This window comes from Heterodontus francisci, chromosome 48, assembly GCF_036365525.1.
Source record: "Heterodontus francisci isolate sHetFra1 chromosome 48, sHetFra1.hap1, whole genome shotgun sequence".
In the NCBI taxonomy this organism is placed as follows: Eukaryota; Metazoa; Chordata; class Chondrichthyes; order Heterodontiformes; family Heterodontidae; genus Heterodontus; species Heterodontus francisci.
Window position 1 is genome coordinate 12200131 of NC_090418.1, and position 18875 is coordinate 12219005.

General features: G+C 50.1%; 1 protein-coding gene across 2 annotated transcripts in view; it reads right to left on the minus strand.

Moving 5' to 3' along the window:
• Positions 1-2321: 2321 nt before the first annotated feature.
• Positions 2322-18875, minus strand: part of LOC137357538 (neuronal tyrosine-phosphorylated phosphoinositide-3-kinase adapter 1-like) — a 272550-nt gene continuing 255996 nt past the window's right edge. Inside the window, exons 5-8 of one of the 2 annotated variants that reach the window (XM_068023935.1) lie at positions 16712-18067; positions 15746-15907; positions 13211-13320; positions 2322-5630 (exon numbers count right to left, since the gene is read on the minus strand). In XM_068023935.1, the coding sequence (XP_067880036.1) occupies positions 5397-5630; positions 13211-13320; positions 15746-15907; positions 16712-18067 (1862 nt within the window). In that variant the 3' untranslated portion in view covers positions 2322-5396. Of the gene's footprint in view, positions 5631-13210; positions 13321-15745; positions 15911-16711; positions 18068-18875 lie in introns of both variants that reach the window. The other variant, XM_068023934.1, reaches the window with a different exon arrangement.

Here is an 18875-nt window from a genome sequence, read left to right on the forward strand (position 1 = left end):
GATGCAAAATTCATTGGCAATTGTAAGATCCAATGCCTCCAGTAGAAAGGGGAAAATGGACAAAATGGGCCCTTGGCCTCTTAATTTATACACTGTTTAAAAATCTCTAAGATACATTTCTCATCATCAAATCTTTTGGTCACGGTTTTCAGTCAACTTTTCCCATTCAATTTTCCCATGTCAACATTTTCCATGCAAACTGTCACGTTGTAGTTAGCCACCACTAGTCAAAGCAGGCCCCAATGATGTACAGCATGAGTCCAGGGAAACACAGGGAAATGTAAACACAAAATACACCGGCTTAATTAAGGAATTAATGAAGGAGTTCTGAACCTTGCTCCATTTATATGAGAAGCAATAAATTAAAAAATAAATAATTGACATGACTGTACAAGCTTTTCACATAGAATTTTCCTTTTTTTTTGCACCCACAATCATTAAAACCGTACTCAATAAAATTATCTCATTCTCGGCTACATAGGATGTTTTTTGAGAGACTGCGAGATACAATATGGTGGATTTAAAAAAAAAAATTATCCTAATTATTTTAATTCCAGACAAGGTTGCTTAGCAACAGAACCAGGACCAAACCTGTTGGCCAACTAAAGTTTATTTCTGGCTGAGCAGTGCAAAAGATTGATTGGTTATTGACAGGACGGAGGGGGTTGGTGCTGGTGGTGAGGGGGGGCCCCGGGTACAAGGCCCCTGCCTTTTCCCCACTTCACCCCACCCCTGTCCCCGCACGGAGATGACAGGTTCTGCATCCAATTCAGAGAAGATGCGTATTTCCCTTTTAGTCCCAATTGTCCATCCGCCATTATTTGATGGGTCCCATGGCCCCAGTGTGTTTATTGGGTTATTTTCTCTCTCCCCACCCCCGCCTGATTCCTATTTTTCCTGTGGATTTCCGGAATTATCCACCATTTCATGACACAAAATAAAAACCCAACGGTGCCCTAAAATGGGGTGGACAATCGCGGCGGTACGTGAGCCTACAACTGACATCGGTCAACTGGACCCAATAGGGCGGACGTAGAAAGGGATCACCTGATGCCTTTCAGGACACGAAGTTGATGTTGGGGGTACCAAAAAGGGTGAGGAGAGGGAGGGAGAGCTCTGACCTCCGACCAGGAAATACTTGATGTGGACAAAAAGCGAGATGGAGAAAGTTCCGTTTGCTGCCAGAGAAAACCCAGGTCTCAATAAATATTCACATGTAAATACATTTGATATATACAGGTATTATATATACATTTATATTAAATAATGTAGTCATCTTTGGTTGCTGCAGGTGTGAGATATTGTATCATTGGCGCCTCGCATGACATGGTTTAATACCCAACCCCCTCCCATTGATGAGGTCCCCTTCTCATCCCATTGGAAGCTCTGCACCTTGGAGGCTGCCCCCCTCGTCGTGCGGGACACCCAAGGGAGCCTCGATGGCTCTCTCGCACCCGAGCCGGCCTCCTATGCAACTGCAATGATGAGGCTTTAAGATCGGGCCCGCCTGGCCTCAGGGAGGAGTGTCAGAAGAGGTCTCAGTGTGGGGCGCTGGAGTCACCGAGACCGACAGGACCTCGGGCTGAATCCTCGGGCGCAGTTCGCTGGTTTGACTCATTCCTCGGACGTGGGCGTCGCTGGCGAGGCCAGCATTTATTGCCCATCCTTAATCGCCATTGAGAAGACGCCTTCTTGACTGAGTGGTTGCTAGGGCCACTTCGGAGGAACCACATTGCTGCGGGACTGGAGTCAAATGTAGGCCCAGGCCGGGTGAGGACGGCAGATTTCCTGAAGGAGGCTCGTGAGTCAGTGAGCCAGATGTTTTTTTTTTTGGACAATCCAATAGTTGCAGGGTCACCATTACTGAGACTAGCTTTTTATTCCTGGTTTATTTAATTAACTGAATTTCAATCTCCTCAGCCACTGTGGTGGGATTTGAACTCATCTCTCCACTCATTAGTCCCGACTTCCGGATACTAATCTGCGAGGCGAGCTCCCCACATTCCAGCCTCTCGTTAATCGCTGATGGTACCGTTGGCCCTTGACGGAGTTGGATTAGGACGCAAATAGAATCAACCCAAGGGATTTCCGCCCCTCGTCACGCGCTATTGGCTGGAAAGCACAGGGAAGTGGGCGTCAGATCAGGATTCAGGGGTTAGATTGGTTCCAGTGCCTCATGTGGTCAAATAGCTGACCGATACACAGGTGAAAGACTGTTCACTCGAGTGAGGTGGCTGAGGGTGTCAGGAAATCGTGAAATCCCCTTCCCCCCCATCCCAACCGATCCCCCGCTCCCCCCAGCCAGAGCCTGTGGAGGAGGGGCTTGGAGATGGGGAGTAAATTCTCTCTAATCTGAAAAACACCAGCAGAATATGTCAGTGATTTTTTTTAAAAACTCTAGATAGCAGGACTTATGTTTTGGGATAAAATCTGGAATAAACCATTGGGTTCCCAATAGTGGTTTGGTTTGAGCTGCAGTTATCTCAGGTTCACAGGTCAATCAGCTCCTGCGTACTGGAGGGAGTGGCCTCTGAGGGAAGGTTAAATCAGTGTGGGCCTAGCTCTTAAAGGCTGCACTTAACAGAGATGTTCAGCAACGTGCACCTGACTCCCAGGACAGAGCGCTGTGAGCTTGTCATTTTTGGCACACTTTTCTCATACACCACGATGTATGTCACATCGATGGGATGAAGCCAAGCACATTAGTTACATATTGTGTTATCATTGATAAGTGTGTTTCTTGTCAGTCGGAGAGAGACAGAGAGAGAGACAGACACAGGGAGGCAGATACAACCAGACACACAGACAGAAACACAGTCAGACATAGACAGAGACAGAAACACATAGATACGTACGGACAGAGAAAGAGACAGAGGTACAGACACACAGACTTTGTTACGACAGTGCTTCCATTTTTGTTAAATTTTGAGGACTTGTGTTTTAAAATGGAAAAGGATTCCATGGATGTGTTTTTTTTTAAACAAGGGTCACTGAGAAGTTGTTTGTAAACAACCCTTACTGGAATTCACCTGTCTTCAGATAAGTACCCAGCGGGGGCTTTTTGACCTGGAGAGGATATTTACAGAGAAGCAACAGGTCAAGATTTATAGGGATCAGGAGGCTTGACTCTGGAGGTATTGTTTTTGGTTTTGCGTTGGACTGTGTGTTGGGGTGTGGACAGTGTTTAGAAAGGAGTTAAAAAATCAACCTGCCAAGGACAAAACCCCAACTTAGCCTTTTCCATCTCTTTTGAGAGAGACAGAGGCACATACAGACAGACATACACAGATAGGCACAGACACCTACAGACAGGCACACACACACACGCGCGCGCAAACACACATATACAGCTAGGCAGACAGAGAAACAGAAACAGGGAGGCAGATGTAGACAGAGAGAGACACAACCAGATAGACACACACACACACAGACAGAAACAGAGACACAGACAGAAACACACACACACGTGCACACTCGCGCACCGACAGAAAGGGTCACACACATACAGATAGACACACAGACAGACATAGAGATAGAAGCATACAGACAGACATACACAGACAGACACACGCAGAGAAGCTCTTCAGACACACAGACAAACACACACAGATAGCAACAGACACAGTCAGACATACAGATAGACAGAGGCACACAAACACAGACAGACATATGCAGATAGACACAGTCAGACACACACCCAAACACAGACAGAAAGACATACGCTGACAGCTACAGTCAGATACACACACACACACACACACACACACACACACACACACACACACACAGCAGCAGACACAGACATACAGCGAGACAGAGGGACACAGAGTCAAACAGAGAGGGATACAAGCGCACATTGAGTGTCAGAGATGCAGAGATAGAGACAGATACAAAGACAGACATAGAGAGAGAGAGAGAAAAGCACAAAGGAGAAACAATACGTTCACACAGACAAAACCTTCACTCCCTCCACTGACCCTCCCCTCAACTCCTGGAGATGCTGCTTCGAGCTGGGGAACATTCCCAGAGGCTGTGGCTACCTTGTCCATCTAAAGGGCCAGTGTGTTATGTATGAGAGGGGTGTAGATCAGATCAGCTCTGTCCTCCCCGAGAGCAGCTCATACCCATGCTCTACAGTGGTACAAGAGGGAAGTGGTCACAGGGCAGCGATCAGGGCAGATCATCCAGGCTGGTTTTGTTCCTTGCCTTGGTTGAGAGGTACTGAGGCCAACAGTAGCACACGGGTTAGATACAGAGTAAAGCTCCCTCTACACTGTCCCCATCAAACAGAGTTAGACACTACTCACCATCCCACCACTACCCAAATACTCTTTCCATTGGTGGACCTAAATATGCGATGGAAACTCCTCTATCACAAGGGCCGTTATCTCCTCACTGCCACCTTGTCAGCTCCCAGTTTAGTGAGCCCGACACTGGGTGATGCCTTTACTCTTGAGCCATAGAGGGTGATTCTTAATGATTTTCTGTCACTTGGTGCTCCTCACACAGGGGACCTTGGGTTTGGTGGCCTCACTTGTCGGGCTCCTGTTTCGAACTGGAATTATCTGCCTGAGGGAGGGGGCCAGAGGCCTGGGTCTCGACCTTGGGGACAATGTGGCAGGTGCTGCCCTTGGTGACTGGGTTTGTGATCTTGTGCGTGAAGACGTTGTGCAGTTTCAGCTGCTTTACCCTTCTCGAACGGGTGGTGGGGTGGGGGGGGGGGGGGTGGAAGGAGGAAGTGAGAACATTTGGAGAGGGGTTTTCTCAGATTGAGTAGATTGGGCAAGAGTCAACGAGGGACTGTATGTCATGGAGGGACTGGGCCTTTCTATTTTGTCTCTTTCTGCTCCTAGTTTGTGGGGTTGTGGGCACATGGACATCAATAAACAATAAATGAGAATCGATTCTCCCCAGGTTCTGCACCATCATTCTTTGAGCCAGTAGAAAAGCAATAGGTCCAATGTCAAGTGCCCAAGCAAAGACCCTCCTTCGCCCACTTGTCCAATGGACATGCCTTTGAACCCTAGCTTGCCAGGCAACTACTTGCTGCGTTTTCTCCATCGGCGATTGGCCGGCTCAGTGTCACATGACGCAGGGTTCACGACCTTGGGGGCACCATGCCATCCTCTTGGGCATCAGGTTGTCTGTGTTTTTTTTTTGCTGTGGTGTGTGAGTTTACCGTAGGCTCAGGCTGGTTCAATATAGACAACATGATGGGGTTTCGGGGGAAATTTACAGTCCAGTCTTCCTGAGCCCACTTGAGACCCGACGCCCTCGGCCCAAGGGTCGGGTCCGTGGAGTTCAAAGGTCACAGTTATACTGGCCGCATGACCTTTCCCTTTGTTCCTGGGGTTGTGGCGGGGGAATGGGGGGGGGGAAGGTGGCGGCTGTCACTGTCAGATCGCCGTGTCCCATAGGACGGTGTGCTGCCGCTGGCAGGGAGGCGTCCCGGATTTCCGTGAATCCATGCCCTTTTTCCAGCTGGGGAGGATGGGCATACTGTCCTGTTTGCATAGGCTCCGCTCCGGCCTTCTGCGTGCCTTAATCTCTTTGCACAGGCAGCGTTTGCGCTCAATAACTTCCAGAAGCTTCCCATCTTTCTCCCTTGGCTCTTGCTGCAGCTGGAGACTCTGTCGAGCAGAAAGGAACGGGTGAAAGCTTCCCTTCATCCACCCCCGTGTAACAAACGATAATGGAAAAGCAAGGCTTCAGGCAAAGCTGTATAAAGCTCTGGTCAGGCCCCGTCTGGAGCAATGTTCCGACACCTGCAATGCAACAAACAGCACCAACCAACCTTCCCTTTAAGATGTGTGGCCTCACAGCAATCTTAAAGGGACCGCGCACTGCGGCAAACAGGCTGCACCCACCTCAACCACTCCCTGTGGGAGCGAGTCCCACATTCTCACCACTCTCTGGGGAGAGAAGTTTCTCCTGAATTCCCGATTGGATTTATTAGTGACTGTCTTATATTGATGACCCCTTAGTTCTGGTCTCCCCCCCCCGCCCCCCCCCCCTACATCTTCTCTACGTCTACCCTATCGAAACCCCCTTCATCATTTATAATATGGGGACCAGAACTATGCACAGTAACTCCAAGTGGGGTCTAACCAAGGTTCGATAGAAATTTAACATCACTTCTCTGCTTTTCTATTCTCTCTGTTTAGAAATTAACCCCCTGTGTTTTGTTTGCTTTATCAGAATGTGTTGCTTCTCGTAGTGATTTGAATGACTGTAGCTCAGGGTGTCCAGTGCAAGGCCGATGGGTCACAGGCCTGACGTCCCGGCCTATGAGGCCGAGGCTTCTCAACTCTATTGGGTAGAGAGAGAAAGACGTGCATTTCTATAGTGCCTTTCACAACCTCAGGATGTCTCAAAGTGCTTTGCAACAAATGAAGTACTTCTGAAGTGCGGTCACTGTTGTAATACACAAAATGACCGCCAAAATTGGCACAGCAAGATCCCAGAAGCAGCAATGTGATAATGACTAGATAATCTGATGTTGGTTGAGGCATAAATATTGGCCCCAGGACACCAGGGAGAACTCCCCCACCACCCCCCGCCCTTCCCCTGCTCTTCTTCCAATAGTGGTCTACATCTCATCTGAAAGACATCACCTCTGACAGTGCGGCACTCCCTCAGTACTGGCACTGGGAATGCCGGCCGGGAATACATGCTCAAGTCTCTTGGGTGGGAATTGAACTCACAGCCTCCTGACTTGGAGGCGAGAGTGCTGAAAGAGAGTTGAGCCTTGACTGACGCTGACACCCCGAGGGAGTGCTGCACTGTCAGAGGTGCCGTCTTTCAGATGAAACATTAAACCGAGGCCCCATCTGTCCTCTCGGGTGGATGTAAAAGATCCTCAGCGACCACTTAAAGAAAAGCAGGGTCTTTAACCAGCATTCCTCCCTCTATCAACTCCACTGAAAACTATTCAACTGGTCATTATCACATGTGCTGTTTGTGGGATCTTGCTGTGTGCAAATTGGCCACCACATTTCCTACATTACAACAGTGACTACACTTCATTAGCGCTTTGGGACATCCTTAAGTGGCATTGTCTCTCTCTGTCCATTCGTCCAACTATCTGTGCCTTTTGCTCCCTGTTTATTTAAGCTTGTGCTGATGTTTCTCTCTGTGTGTGTCTCTCTCTCTCTTTCTCGCTTTCTACCCCTCACGTACTCTTGCCCCTCTGTCCCTCCCCCTCTGTCTCAAGAACGCAAGAAATAGGAGCAGGAGTAGACCATTCGGCCCATCGAGCCTGCTCCACCATTCAATACGATCATGGCTGATCTTGGGATTCAACTCTACTTTCCTGCCCTCTCCCCATATCCCTGAGAAACCAAAAATCTGTCTATCCCATCCTTAAATATATTCAACGATGGAGCATCTACAACCCTCTGGGGTAGAGAATTCCAAAGATTCACAACCCTTTGAGTGAAGTAATTTCTCCTCATCTCAGTCCTGAATGACTGGCCCCTTATCCCGAGACTGTGCCCCCGTGTTCTAGATTCCCCGACCAGCGGAAACAATCTCTGTGTCTACCGTATGCAGCCCCTATAGAATCTTGTATGTTTCAATTAGATTGCCTCTCATTCTTCTAAACTCCAGAGAATATAGACCCAATTTACTCAGCCTCTCATCATAGGACAATCCCCTTATCCCAGGGAACCTTCACTGTACCACCTCCAATGCAAGTATATCTTTTCTTAAATTTGGAGACCAAAACTGCACCCAATACTCCAGATGTGGTCTCACCAAAACCCTGTACAATTGAAGCAATACTACCTTATTCCTGTACTCCAATCCCCTTGCAATAAAGGCCAACATATCATTTGCCTTCCTAACTACTTGCTGTACCTGGATGTTAACTTGCTGCGTTCCTTGTACAAGCACACCCAAGCCTCTACGAACATCAACACTTACAAGTTTCACGCCTTTTAAAAAATATTCTGCTTTTCTATTCTTACAATCAAAATGAACAACTTCACCCTTCCCCACATTATACTCCATCTGCCACCTCGTTGCCCACTCACTGAATCTGTCTATATCTCTTTGCAGTCTGTGTCCTCCTCGCAGTTTACCTTTCCACCTACCTTTGCATCATCAGCAAACTTAGATACATTACTCTCTGTCTCTTTGTCTAAGTCATTAATATAGAGTGTAAATAGTCGAGGCCTTAGCACTGATCCTTGCGGTACCCCCACTAGTTACTGCCAACTTGAAAATGCCCCTTTTATGCCCACTCTCTGCTTCCTGTCCATTACCCAATCATCTATCCATGCTAATATATTACCCTCAACTCCATGAGCCTTTATCTTGCCAATTAACCTTTTATGTGGCACCTTATCAAATGCCTTTTGGAAATCTAGGTATACTACATCTACTAGTTCCCCTTTATCTACCCTACTGGTTGCACCCTCAAAAAAATCTAATAAATTTGGCAGACAGTATTTCCCTTTAGAAAAAACATGTTGACTTGTTCTAATCTTACTGTGTTTTTCTAAGCACATTGTCAAGACTTCCTTAATAATAGATTCCAGCATCTTCCCAATGACTGATATAACGTTAACTGGCCTGTAGTTCCCTGTTTTCTCTCTCTCTCTCCTTTCTTGAAAAGCACTGTAATATTTGCCAACTTCCAAACTGATGAGACCATTCATAAAGCTAAGGAATTTTGGAAAATCATAGTTAAAACATCCACTATCTCTGCAGCTATGTCTTTTAGAACCTAGGATGTTTAGTTTAGTTTAGAGATACAGCACTGAAACAGGCCCTTCGGCCCACCGAGTCTGTGCCAACCATCAACCACCCATTTACACTAATCCTACACTAATCCCATATTCCCACCACATCCCCACCTGTCCCTATATTTACCTCCCACCTACCTATACTAGGGGCAATTTATAATGGCTAATTTACCTACCAACCTGCAAGTCTTTTGGCTTGTGGGAGGAAACCGGAGCACCCGGAGAAAACCCACGCAGACACAGGGAGAACTTGCAAACTCCACCGGGTCGCTGGAGCTGTGAGGCTGCGGTGCTAGCCACTGTGCCGCCCTGTAGGCTATCTGGTCCTGGAGATTTGTCAGATTTTAGTCCCTTAAGTTTCTCCAATACTTTTTTCTGTTGATATGAATTTCCTTAATTTCCTCACTGTTTTTAGCCCCTATTTCTGATATGGAACTTGTGTCTTCTACTGTGAAGACAGACACAAAATATTTGTTCAATGCCTCTGGCATTTCCTCATTCCCTATGATAATTTCTCCTGCCTCTGCTTCTAAGGGACCAATATTTACTTTAGCTAATCCCTTCCTTTTGATATACCCAATAAAAGTTCTTGCAGTCTGTTTTTATATTATTGGCTAGTTTACTCTCGTGTTCTATTTTTTCCTTTTTTTTAATCAACTTTTTGGTGGTACTTTGCTGGTTTCTAAAACACTTCCAATCCTCAGATTTGCTACTATTTTTGCAACCTTGTAAGCCTCTTTTAATCTTATACTCTCCTTAACTTCTTGACTGAGCCACGGATGGGTCTGTCTCACTCTCTGTCTGTCTGTCTCACTCTCTGTCTGTCTGTCTCACTCTCTGTCTGTCTGTCTCACTCTCTGTCTGTCTGTCTCACTCTCTGTCTGTCTGTCTCACTCACTCTCTGTCTGTCTCACTCACTCACTCTCTGTCTGTCTCACTCACTCTCTGTCTGTCTCACTCACTCTCTGTCTGTCTCACTCTCTGTCTGTCTGTCTCACTGTCTGTCTGTCTCACTGTGTCTCTCACTCTGTCTCACTGTCTGTCTGTCTGTCTCACTCACTCACTCTGTCTGTCTCACTCTGTCTGTCTGTCTCACTCTCTGTCTATCTGTCTGTCTCACTCACTCACTCTCTGTCTGTCTCACTCACTCTCTGTCTGTCTCACTCACTCTCTGTCTGTCTCACTCACTCTCTGTCTGTCTCACTCACTCTGTCTGTCTGTCTCACTCTCTGTCTTTCTGTCTGTCTCACTCACTCACTCACTCTCTGTCTGTCACTCACTCACTCTCTGTCTGTCACTCACTCACTCACTCTCTGTCTGTCACTCACTCACTCTCTGTCTGTCTCACTCACTCACTCACACACTCACTCACACACTCACTCACACACTCACTCACACACTCACTCACACACTCACTCACACACTCACTCACACTCACTCACACTCACTCACTCACTCACACTCACACTCACTCACTCACACTCACTCACTCTCACTCACTCTCACTCTCACTCACTCTCACTCACTCTCACACTCACTCACACTCACTCACACTCACTCACACTCACTCACACACTCACTCACACACTCACTCACACACTCACTCACACACTCACTCACACACTCACTCACACACTCACTCACACTCACTCACTCACTCACTCACACTCACTCACACTCACTCACACACTCACTCACACACTCACTCACACACTCACTCACACACTCACTCACACACTCACTCACACACTCACTCACTCACTCACACTCACACTCACACTCACTCACTCACACTCACTCACACTCACTCACACTCACTCACACTCACTCACTCACTCACACTCACTCACACTCACTCACACTCACTCACACTCACTCACACTCACACTCACTCACACTCACACTCACTCACTCACACTCACACTCACTCACACTCACACTCACTCACTCACACTCACACTCACTCACACTCACTCACTCACACTCACTCACACTCACTCACACTCACTCACACTCACTCACACTCACTCACACTCACTCACACTCACTCACACTCACTCACTCACACTCACACTCACTCACTCACACTCACACTCACTCACTCACACTCACACTCACTCACTCACACTCACACTCACTCACTCACACTCACTCACACTCACTCACACTCACTCACTCACACTCACTCACACTCACTCACACTCACTCACACTCACTCACTCACACACTCACTCACACACTCACTCACACACTCACTCACACACTCACTCACACACTCACTCACACACTCACACACTCACTCACTCACTCACTCACTCACTCACTCACACTCACTCACACTCACTCACACACTCACTCACACACTCACTCACACACTCACTCACTCACTCACACTCACTCACACTCACTCACACTCACTCACACTCACTCACACTCACTCACTCACACTCACTCACACTCACTCACACTCACTCACACACACTCACACTCACTCACTCACACTCACACTCACTCACACTCACACTCACTCACTCACACTCACTCACACTCACTCACTCACACTCACTCACACTCACTCACACTCACTCACACTCACTCACACTCACTCACACTCACTCACTCACACTCACACTCACTCACTCACACTCACACTCACTCACTCACACTCACTCACACTCACTCACACTCACTCACACTCACTCACTCACACTCACTCACACTCACTCACACTCACTCACACTCACTCACTCACACTCACTCACACTCACTCACTCACACTCACTCACACTCACTCACACTCACTCACTCACTCACACTCACTCACTCACACTCACTCACTCACACTCACTCACACTCACTCACACTCACTCACACTCACTCACTCACTCACACTCACTCACTCACACTCACTCACACTCACTCACACACTCACTCACACTCACTCACACTCACTCACTGTCTGTCTGTGTCTGTCTGTCTCACTCACTCACTCACTGTCTCACTCACTCACTCACTGTCTCACTCACTCACTCACTGTCTCACTCACTCACTCACTGTCTGTCTCACTCACTCACTGTCTGTCTCACTCACTCACTGTCTGTCTCACTCACTCACTGTCTGTCTCACTCACTGTCTGTCTCACTCACTCACTGTCTCACTCACTCACACTCTGTCTGTCTCACTCACTCACTCACTCTCTGTCTCACTCACTCACTCACTCACTCTCTGTCTGTCTCACTCACTCACTCACTCACTGTCTGTCTGTCTGTCTGTCTCACTCACTCACTCTCTGTCTGTCTCACTCACTCTCTGTCTGTCTCACTCACTCTCTGTCTGTCTCACTCACTCTCTGTCTGTCTCACTCACTCTCTGTCTGTCTCACTCACTCTCTGTCTGTCTCACTCACTCACTGTCTGTCTCACTCACTCACTGTCTGTCTCACTCACTCACTCTCTGTCTGTCTCACTCACTCACTCTCTGTCTGTCTCACTCACTCACTCTCTGTCTGTCTCACTCACTCACTCTCTGTCTGTCTCACTCACTCACTCTCTGTCTGTCTCACTCACTCACTCTCTGTCTGTCGCACTCACTCTGTCTGTCGCACTCACTCTGTCTGTCGCACTCACTCTGTCTGTCGCACTCACTCTCTGTCTGTCGCACTCACTCTCTGTCTGTCGCACTCACTCTCTGTCTGTCGCACTCACTCTCTGTCTGTCGCACTCACTCTCTGTCTGTCGCACTCACTCTCTGTCTGTCTCACTCCACTCTCTGTCTGTCTCACTCCACTCTCTGTCTGTCTCACTCCACTCTCTCTGTCTCACTCCACTCTCTCTCTCTCACTCCACTCTCTCTCTCTCACTCCACTCTCTCTCTCTCACTCCACTCTGTCTCTCTCACTCTGTCTCACTGTCTGTCTGTCTCACTCACTCACTCTGTCTCACTCTGTCTGTCTGTCTCACTCACTCTCTCTGTCTCACTCTGTCTGTCTGTCTCATTCTGTCTGTCTGTCTCATTCTGTCTGTCTGTCTCACTCTCTGTCTGTCTCACTCTCTGTCTGTCTCACTCTCTGTCTGTCTCACTCTCTGCCTGTCTCACTCTCTCTGCCTGTCTCACTCTCTCTGCCTGTCTCACTCTCTCTGCCTGTCTCACTCTCTCTGCCTGTCTCACTCTGTCTGTCTGTCTCATTCTGTCTGTCTGTCTCACTCTCTGTCTGTCTCACTCTCTGTCTGTCTCACTCTCTGTCTGTCTCACTCTCTGTCTGTCTCACTCTCTCTGTCTGTCTCACTCTCTCTGCCTGTCTCACTCTCTCTGCCTGTCTCACTCTCTCTGCCTGTCTCACTCTCTGTCTCTGTCTGTCTCACTCTCTGTCTCTGTCTGTCTCACTCTCTGTCTCTGTCTGTCTCACTCTCTGTCTCTGCATCTGTCTCACTTTCAGAGACTGGGAGCTGACATGCCATTCATACCTGGCTCGGGCTGTCACGTGATTGGCTGCACTGTCGCTGTAGGTGAGCCAGGGGGTGACGCACACCTGAGGTGGAGGCTGAGCGGCCGAGGCGATGACCTAAAGCAGAGTCTGGAAGCAAAGGGAGAAGCGAAAAGATTACCCAGAGACTCCGACAGAAAGGATTCTGTAAACTTCAACATTTCATTAGTAACTTGCTGTGAGTGGGTCTGGATTGTGCAGACTAAGACCTGAATTTCTATTAAGATCATTGTTCACTGCCCATCTATCCCAATAGTGGTTGATATAACAAAAACTTGCATTTATATAGCGCCTTTAACAGAGTAAAACATCCCAAGCTGCCTCACAGGAGTGATTATCAAACATAATTTGACACTGAGCCACATAAGGACGGGTGACCAAAAGCACAAAGAGGTCGGTTTTAAGGAGCATCTTAAAGGAGGAGGAGAGAGAGGCGGAGAGGTCTAGGGAGGGAATTCCAGAGCTCAGGGCCCCAGGCAGCTGAAGGCACGGCCGCCAATGGTGGAGCGATGGGAATCGGGGGATGGGCAAGAGGCCGGAATTGGAGGAGTGCAGAGATCTCGGAGGGTTGTGGGGCTGGAGGAGGGTCACAGAGATAGAGAGAGGGGGTGAGGCCTCAGAGGGATTTGAACAATTTTAAAACTGAGGTGTTGATGGAGTTGAAGCCAGGGTAGGTCAGCAAGCACACGGGGAGTGATAGGTGAACGGGGCGCAGTGCGAGTTAGGACACGGGCTGCAGAGTTTTGGATGAGCTCAAGTTTACGAAGGGTGGGAAGTGAGAGGCCGGCAGGGAGACGAGGTGGCTCGCTGCGCCTGCTAAGCGGGTAATTAAGACTCGACCACACCGGTGTGGGACTGGAGTCACGTGTAGACACAATCCCGGTAGAGATGGCAGGGTTTTCTTTCCCGAACGGACATCGGTGAGTGAATCTTTACAACAATCCAACAGCTTCGTGGTCACTGTTACTGATCCCAGCATTTTCATTCGAGATTTTTTTTTTCCCCACATTCTCCAACTGTGGGATTTGAACCCACATTCTCGAATCTCGCAACATAATCGCTGTACCCGCAGATTTAAACCGCTCTGATAGGTCGATCTCACAGGACACAATATACGAGGAGTCAAAGGTCACACGTTGTTCAGAGGAAAGGGAATCAGCGAGGGATTGGTGGGGGGGGGGGGGGGGGGGCGTGGCAAAAGTGTGCGGGCACAATTCAGCTGCAATTTTAAACTCCCGCATTGTGACTTACCAGAATTATACCCGGACTCCAAGGGTCCAATTACTTGGAGAGATTACACAAACTAGAGTTGTATTCCCTGGAATCTAGAAAGTTAAGGGGTGATTTGATCAAAGTTTTCAAGATATTACCGGGAACAGATAGGTGAGATAGAAACTTTTTCCAATGGTTGGGGAGTCTCGGACAAGGGGGCAGAGTCTCAAAATTTGAGACAGACCTTTCAGGAGTGAAATTCGCAAACACTTCTACATAGAAAGGGTAGTAGAAGTTTGGAACTCTCTTCCACAAATGGGAATTGATGCTGGATCCATTGTTAATTTTAAATCTGAGATTGGTAGATTTTTGTTAACCAAATGTATGAAAGGATAGAGGGCAAAGGCGGGTATATGGAGTTAGGTCACAGATCAGCCACTGAATGGCAGAACAGGCGCGAGGGGCTGAATGGCCTCCTCCCGTTCCTAGATTCCTTTATTTTTATATAACACTTCAATTTATCATTCATACTTAAATCGCAAAATTCAATCTAATTTAGGAAGCAGAGTTGGTCAGAGGGTGTGTGTTTCTCTGGGGGATGGGGCACAGAACTGGGCTGCTACAGTGCCTCTGCTGGCTGGGAGGGTGCAATTACAGCGTGACATGTTTACATAGGAACTTATGGGGAAACAACGGAGACCAAAGTGTGACAGAAAACAGGATGTGAGGTTGGTTAGGCAGGGCGTGCGCTCGGGCTAGTGACACTTTTAACGTGGATTTTCGCCCTCCCTTCACCTGAAAGAGCTGACTGTCAAGGGCGGACATGGGCCTCGATAGCGCAGGCACTTTTTTGACCATTGAGGGGAGGCATTAATCAGAATCGACTCTGTGTGACATCGAGCCATATGGTTCTGGGCTGAGTTGGCAGTGTGCCAGCATGATGAAGGGGGGGGGGGGGGGAGGTGGAGGTGGTGGGTGATAGGGAGGGCGAGTGGACAGGCTTCAACTCGCTTTAGCACCTGGCCCAGGGGAGCGGGGAAAACAAATATGCTGAAGATCTCACTCCTGATCACCATTCATTGGTTTTGGCAGATTGCGATGCCCCTCACAGTCGCATAGCATGACCATCTGGGCCTGCACACGGCAGATATCCAATTGGGTGTGTCTCTAGGAGGGACGCAGACCAGCAAAGGGTGAGGATGTGGGTGGTGGGGTGAGGAGAAGGGGTGGGGGTGTTGGGGTGCAGTCAGGCCTCTTAAAGAGAGGAGCAGGGAACCAACTGCATTGAGCCAGCTGCCCCTACCTACGCTCCGTTGGCAGGCCATCGGGCACAGCTGGGGCAGCTCCGATCGAGAAGGCCCCTTGACCGAGGAGCCCTCTGGTCCCTGAGTTTTCACCGGTATTCCCGACGTCTTCTCCTCCATATCCAGGGATTCACCGGCTCCGCTCCAGCCTGGGGCGCCTCCTGCTGGTGAAATGAAAGCACTGTCAAGGCGGTTGAGCTGCCGGGCCAAACTCAACAACAACAACTTGCATTTATGTAGCACCTTGGACATGGCAGGGCTCTGGGGAAAGAGCAGAGACGGGGGAGAGGGGTGATTTGGATAGCTCCTACAAAGGGCTGAATAGCCTCCCTCTGCTGTCTCACTCTACGAAAGTTGGTCGGGGAGGTAGAGACGCACTCTGGCTCTGGGAGGGTCGGACTCGTACTGGCTGAGCGTACAAGTCTCTGAAGGAAATATCTAAAGCCCCCCACCCCCACCCCCCACCCCAAAGAAAGGAGGCACGTGTGGACGTTGAAGGGCCCAGCTGTGACGCCCCTTACAGTTAAACAGCCTTGGCTCCCACATGACAATGCAGGCCTTGAGTGAGGCCTGCTGGTCCCAGTGACACCGGCAGCCCAGGGAAAGGCAGCCGTTTGCAAGCTGGGAGCAAGTTTCGAGAGGCTGAGTTTGACTTTGGCTGAAAACCAGCCTGGCAGGCCAATCAGCAGCCTGGACTTGGTTGATCAACAACAGACCTCAATGGGAGCCCAGCAACCGAGGGGTTAAAGTTCATGGCGGTTTATCCAGCCTTGTCCATGAGGCGTTACCTCTCGTTTGAGTGACCGAGAGCCCAGACCCGATCTCACTTGATGCGTGCACGCACACCAAACACACGGAGGAACTCAAACTACCCCTTCCCTTGCCCAGGGGCACTGAGGCCTATTATGGCTGCCAATGACCTCTGACCCCACCCCTGCCAACAGTCAACAAGGTCTTCCCTTTACCTTCTGAGTCCTGGGCTTTCCTGCCACAGGACAGGTTCCGCTGCCAGCTTTGCCCGACATTGGCCGCGCCCTCTCCGGGAGGGCTGGTGGTGCTCCGAGCCTCCGAGTTGGCGACCGCCTGCGAGCAGCAGATGCTGGCAAAGGCCGGGGCCCGCTCCTGCCCTTGGGTTTTCACCATGGTGTGGTACACAGCGGGACAGACCTTCTGGGCACCCCCAGGCTTGAGGCTTTCGTAGGCCGGAGGGCGTTTGCAAGCCAGTGGAATGTAAGGCCATACCATGGTGCCTGGCGTGGGTAGATTGGCATGCTCCAGGAGCCCGTGGGCCATTGGCATCTTGTAGAGGCCGGATAAAGGCCGGGAACTGACGCTGGCTTTACTGACGGAGCAGAACATGCTCTGGAGACTTGGGAGTTCCTTTTCTGCCTTCTGATCTCCAGATGCTTGGGCAAGCAGCGAGTGGGTGGTGACTTTGACAGAGGAACAGATAATGCTGAGGGAAGCCGGTTTTTCCCTTTCCGACTTCTGATGGCAGTGGATCTGAGAGGCCGGAAGCGCCAAATGCGCCAAGGCCTTCATGGTGTGGGACGTGGGCAGCTCCTTCTCTGGCCGGTGTTGGCCAGACGCTTGAGGAGGGAGGGGCGTCGAGTGGCTCCTCGCCCGCCCCGAGGGCACCAGGGCACTCTGCAGAGGGCCCTCCTCCTTCTGCATCCTCGGGGGCTGCTGCCCAGGCACCTGGGCACCGCCAGGAGCGGATGTGATGTCGCCATGTTGCAAGACTGGGAGCTTGGACCCCGGCTGGGATGAAGCAGTTGGCGCCTTGTACGCCTTCTGGGAGGCGGGCTGAGGGAAGGCCAAGAGAGGTGGGCGATGGAGGAGAAGGTTTGGGAATGGGGGTGGAATGTCATAAGGTGGGCCTTTGGAATTAGGCTGGGGAGTGGCCTTGAAAGCCCCTTGGCTAAAAGCCCCATGGGCGGTGGGTTTGGAGAGGGGAATCTTGCTCCATCTCAGCTCCCGAATGCCTTCCTCAAGCAGTGGATACTTCATCTCCTCGTAGATCGCCTCACTGTGGTCGGAGTCTTCACCCGGCGAGCTCTGTTCCTTGAAGACGTCGCCGACCATCTCGATGTAGACCGGCTCCTCCTCCTCCTCCTCCTCCTCCTCCCCCGCTGAGCCTCGGTGGGGGTCAGCAGGAAGTCCATACCTGGGGCCAGAGGTCAGAGAGGTCGCGGCCACCCTGCCGGCGGAGGGGGCCTCGTCGAAGGACACGGAGAGCTGGGCGTTGGGGCTGCGTTTCAGCTTCAGCGTGGGGATCCTCCGCCCACCGTCGGCTGCCTCGGGACCCGGCCTCTGCGTCGCTGGAAGAACAAGAGAAGATGTGTTGAGTTCTGCTTCCTGCGGTGAGGTGAAGGGTCGTTGGCGCCAAGTTGAGGGAACTTAAAGAAAAGTCTTGCATTTCTCTAGTGCCTCTCGCCACTTCGGGAAGTCCCAAAGTGCTTTGCGGCCAAAATACTTTTTTTTTGTTGAAATATTGTTAGGAAACGCAGCAGCCAATTTTGGCACAGCAAGATCCCACAAACAGCAATGTGGCGATGGCCAAATATTCTGTTTTTTTAGTGATATTGGTTGAGGGATAAATATTGGCTCAGGACACTGGGGAGAACACCCCCACCCACCCTGCCCTTCTTCCAGCAGTGGCTGTGGGATCTTTTACGTCCATCTGAGAGGGCAGACGGGACCTTGGTTTAAAGAGTCCTCTGAAAGGCGGCACCCCTGACAGTGCAGCACACCCTCAGTACTGGCACTGGGAGTGTCGGCCTGATTGGTGTGCACGAGCCTCCGGGGTGGGACTCGAACTCACAACCTGGGGACTCAGAGGTGAGAATGCTACCCACTGGGCCACCCCTGACATATTCTTCACCAATGCCCTATTTCTGGAACTCGGTCACACGCTAGGGGTCAATGGAAGGGGAGGAGGTAGTAGACTGTAAGAAATAGGAGCAGGAGTAGGCCATCCGGCCCCTCGAGCCTGCTCCGCCATTCAACACCATCATGGCTGACCTTCGACCTCAACGCCACGATCTCACCTGACCTCCATATCTCTTGATTCCCTCTGTCTTAAATCTACTCAATGACTGAGTGTCCACAGCTCTCTGGGGTAGAGAA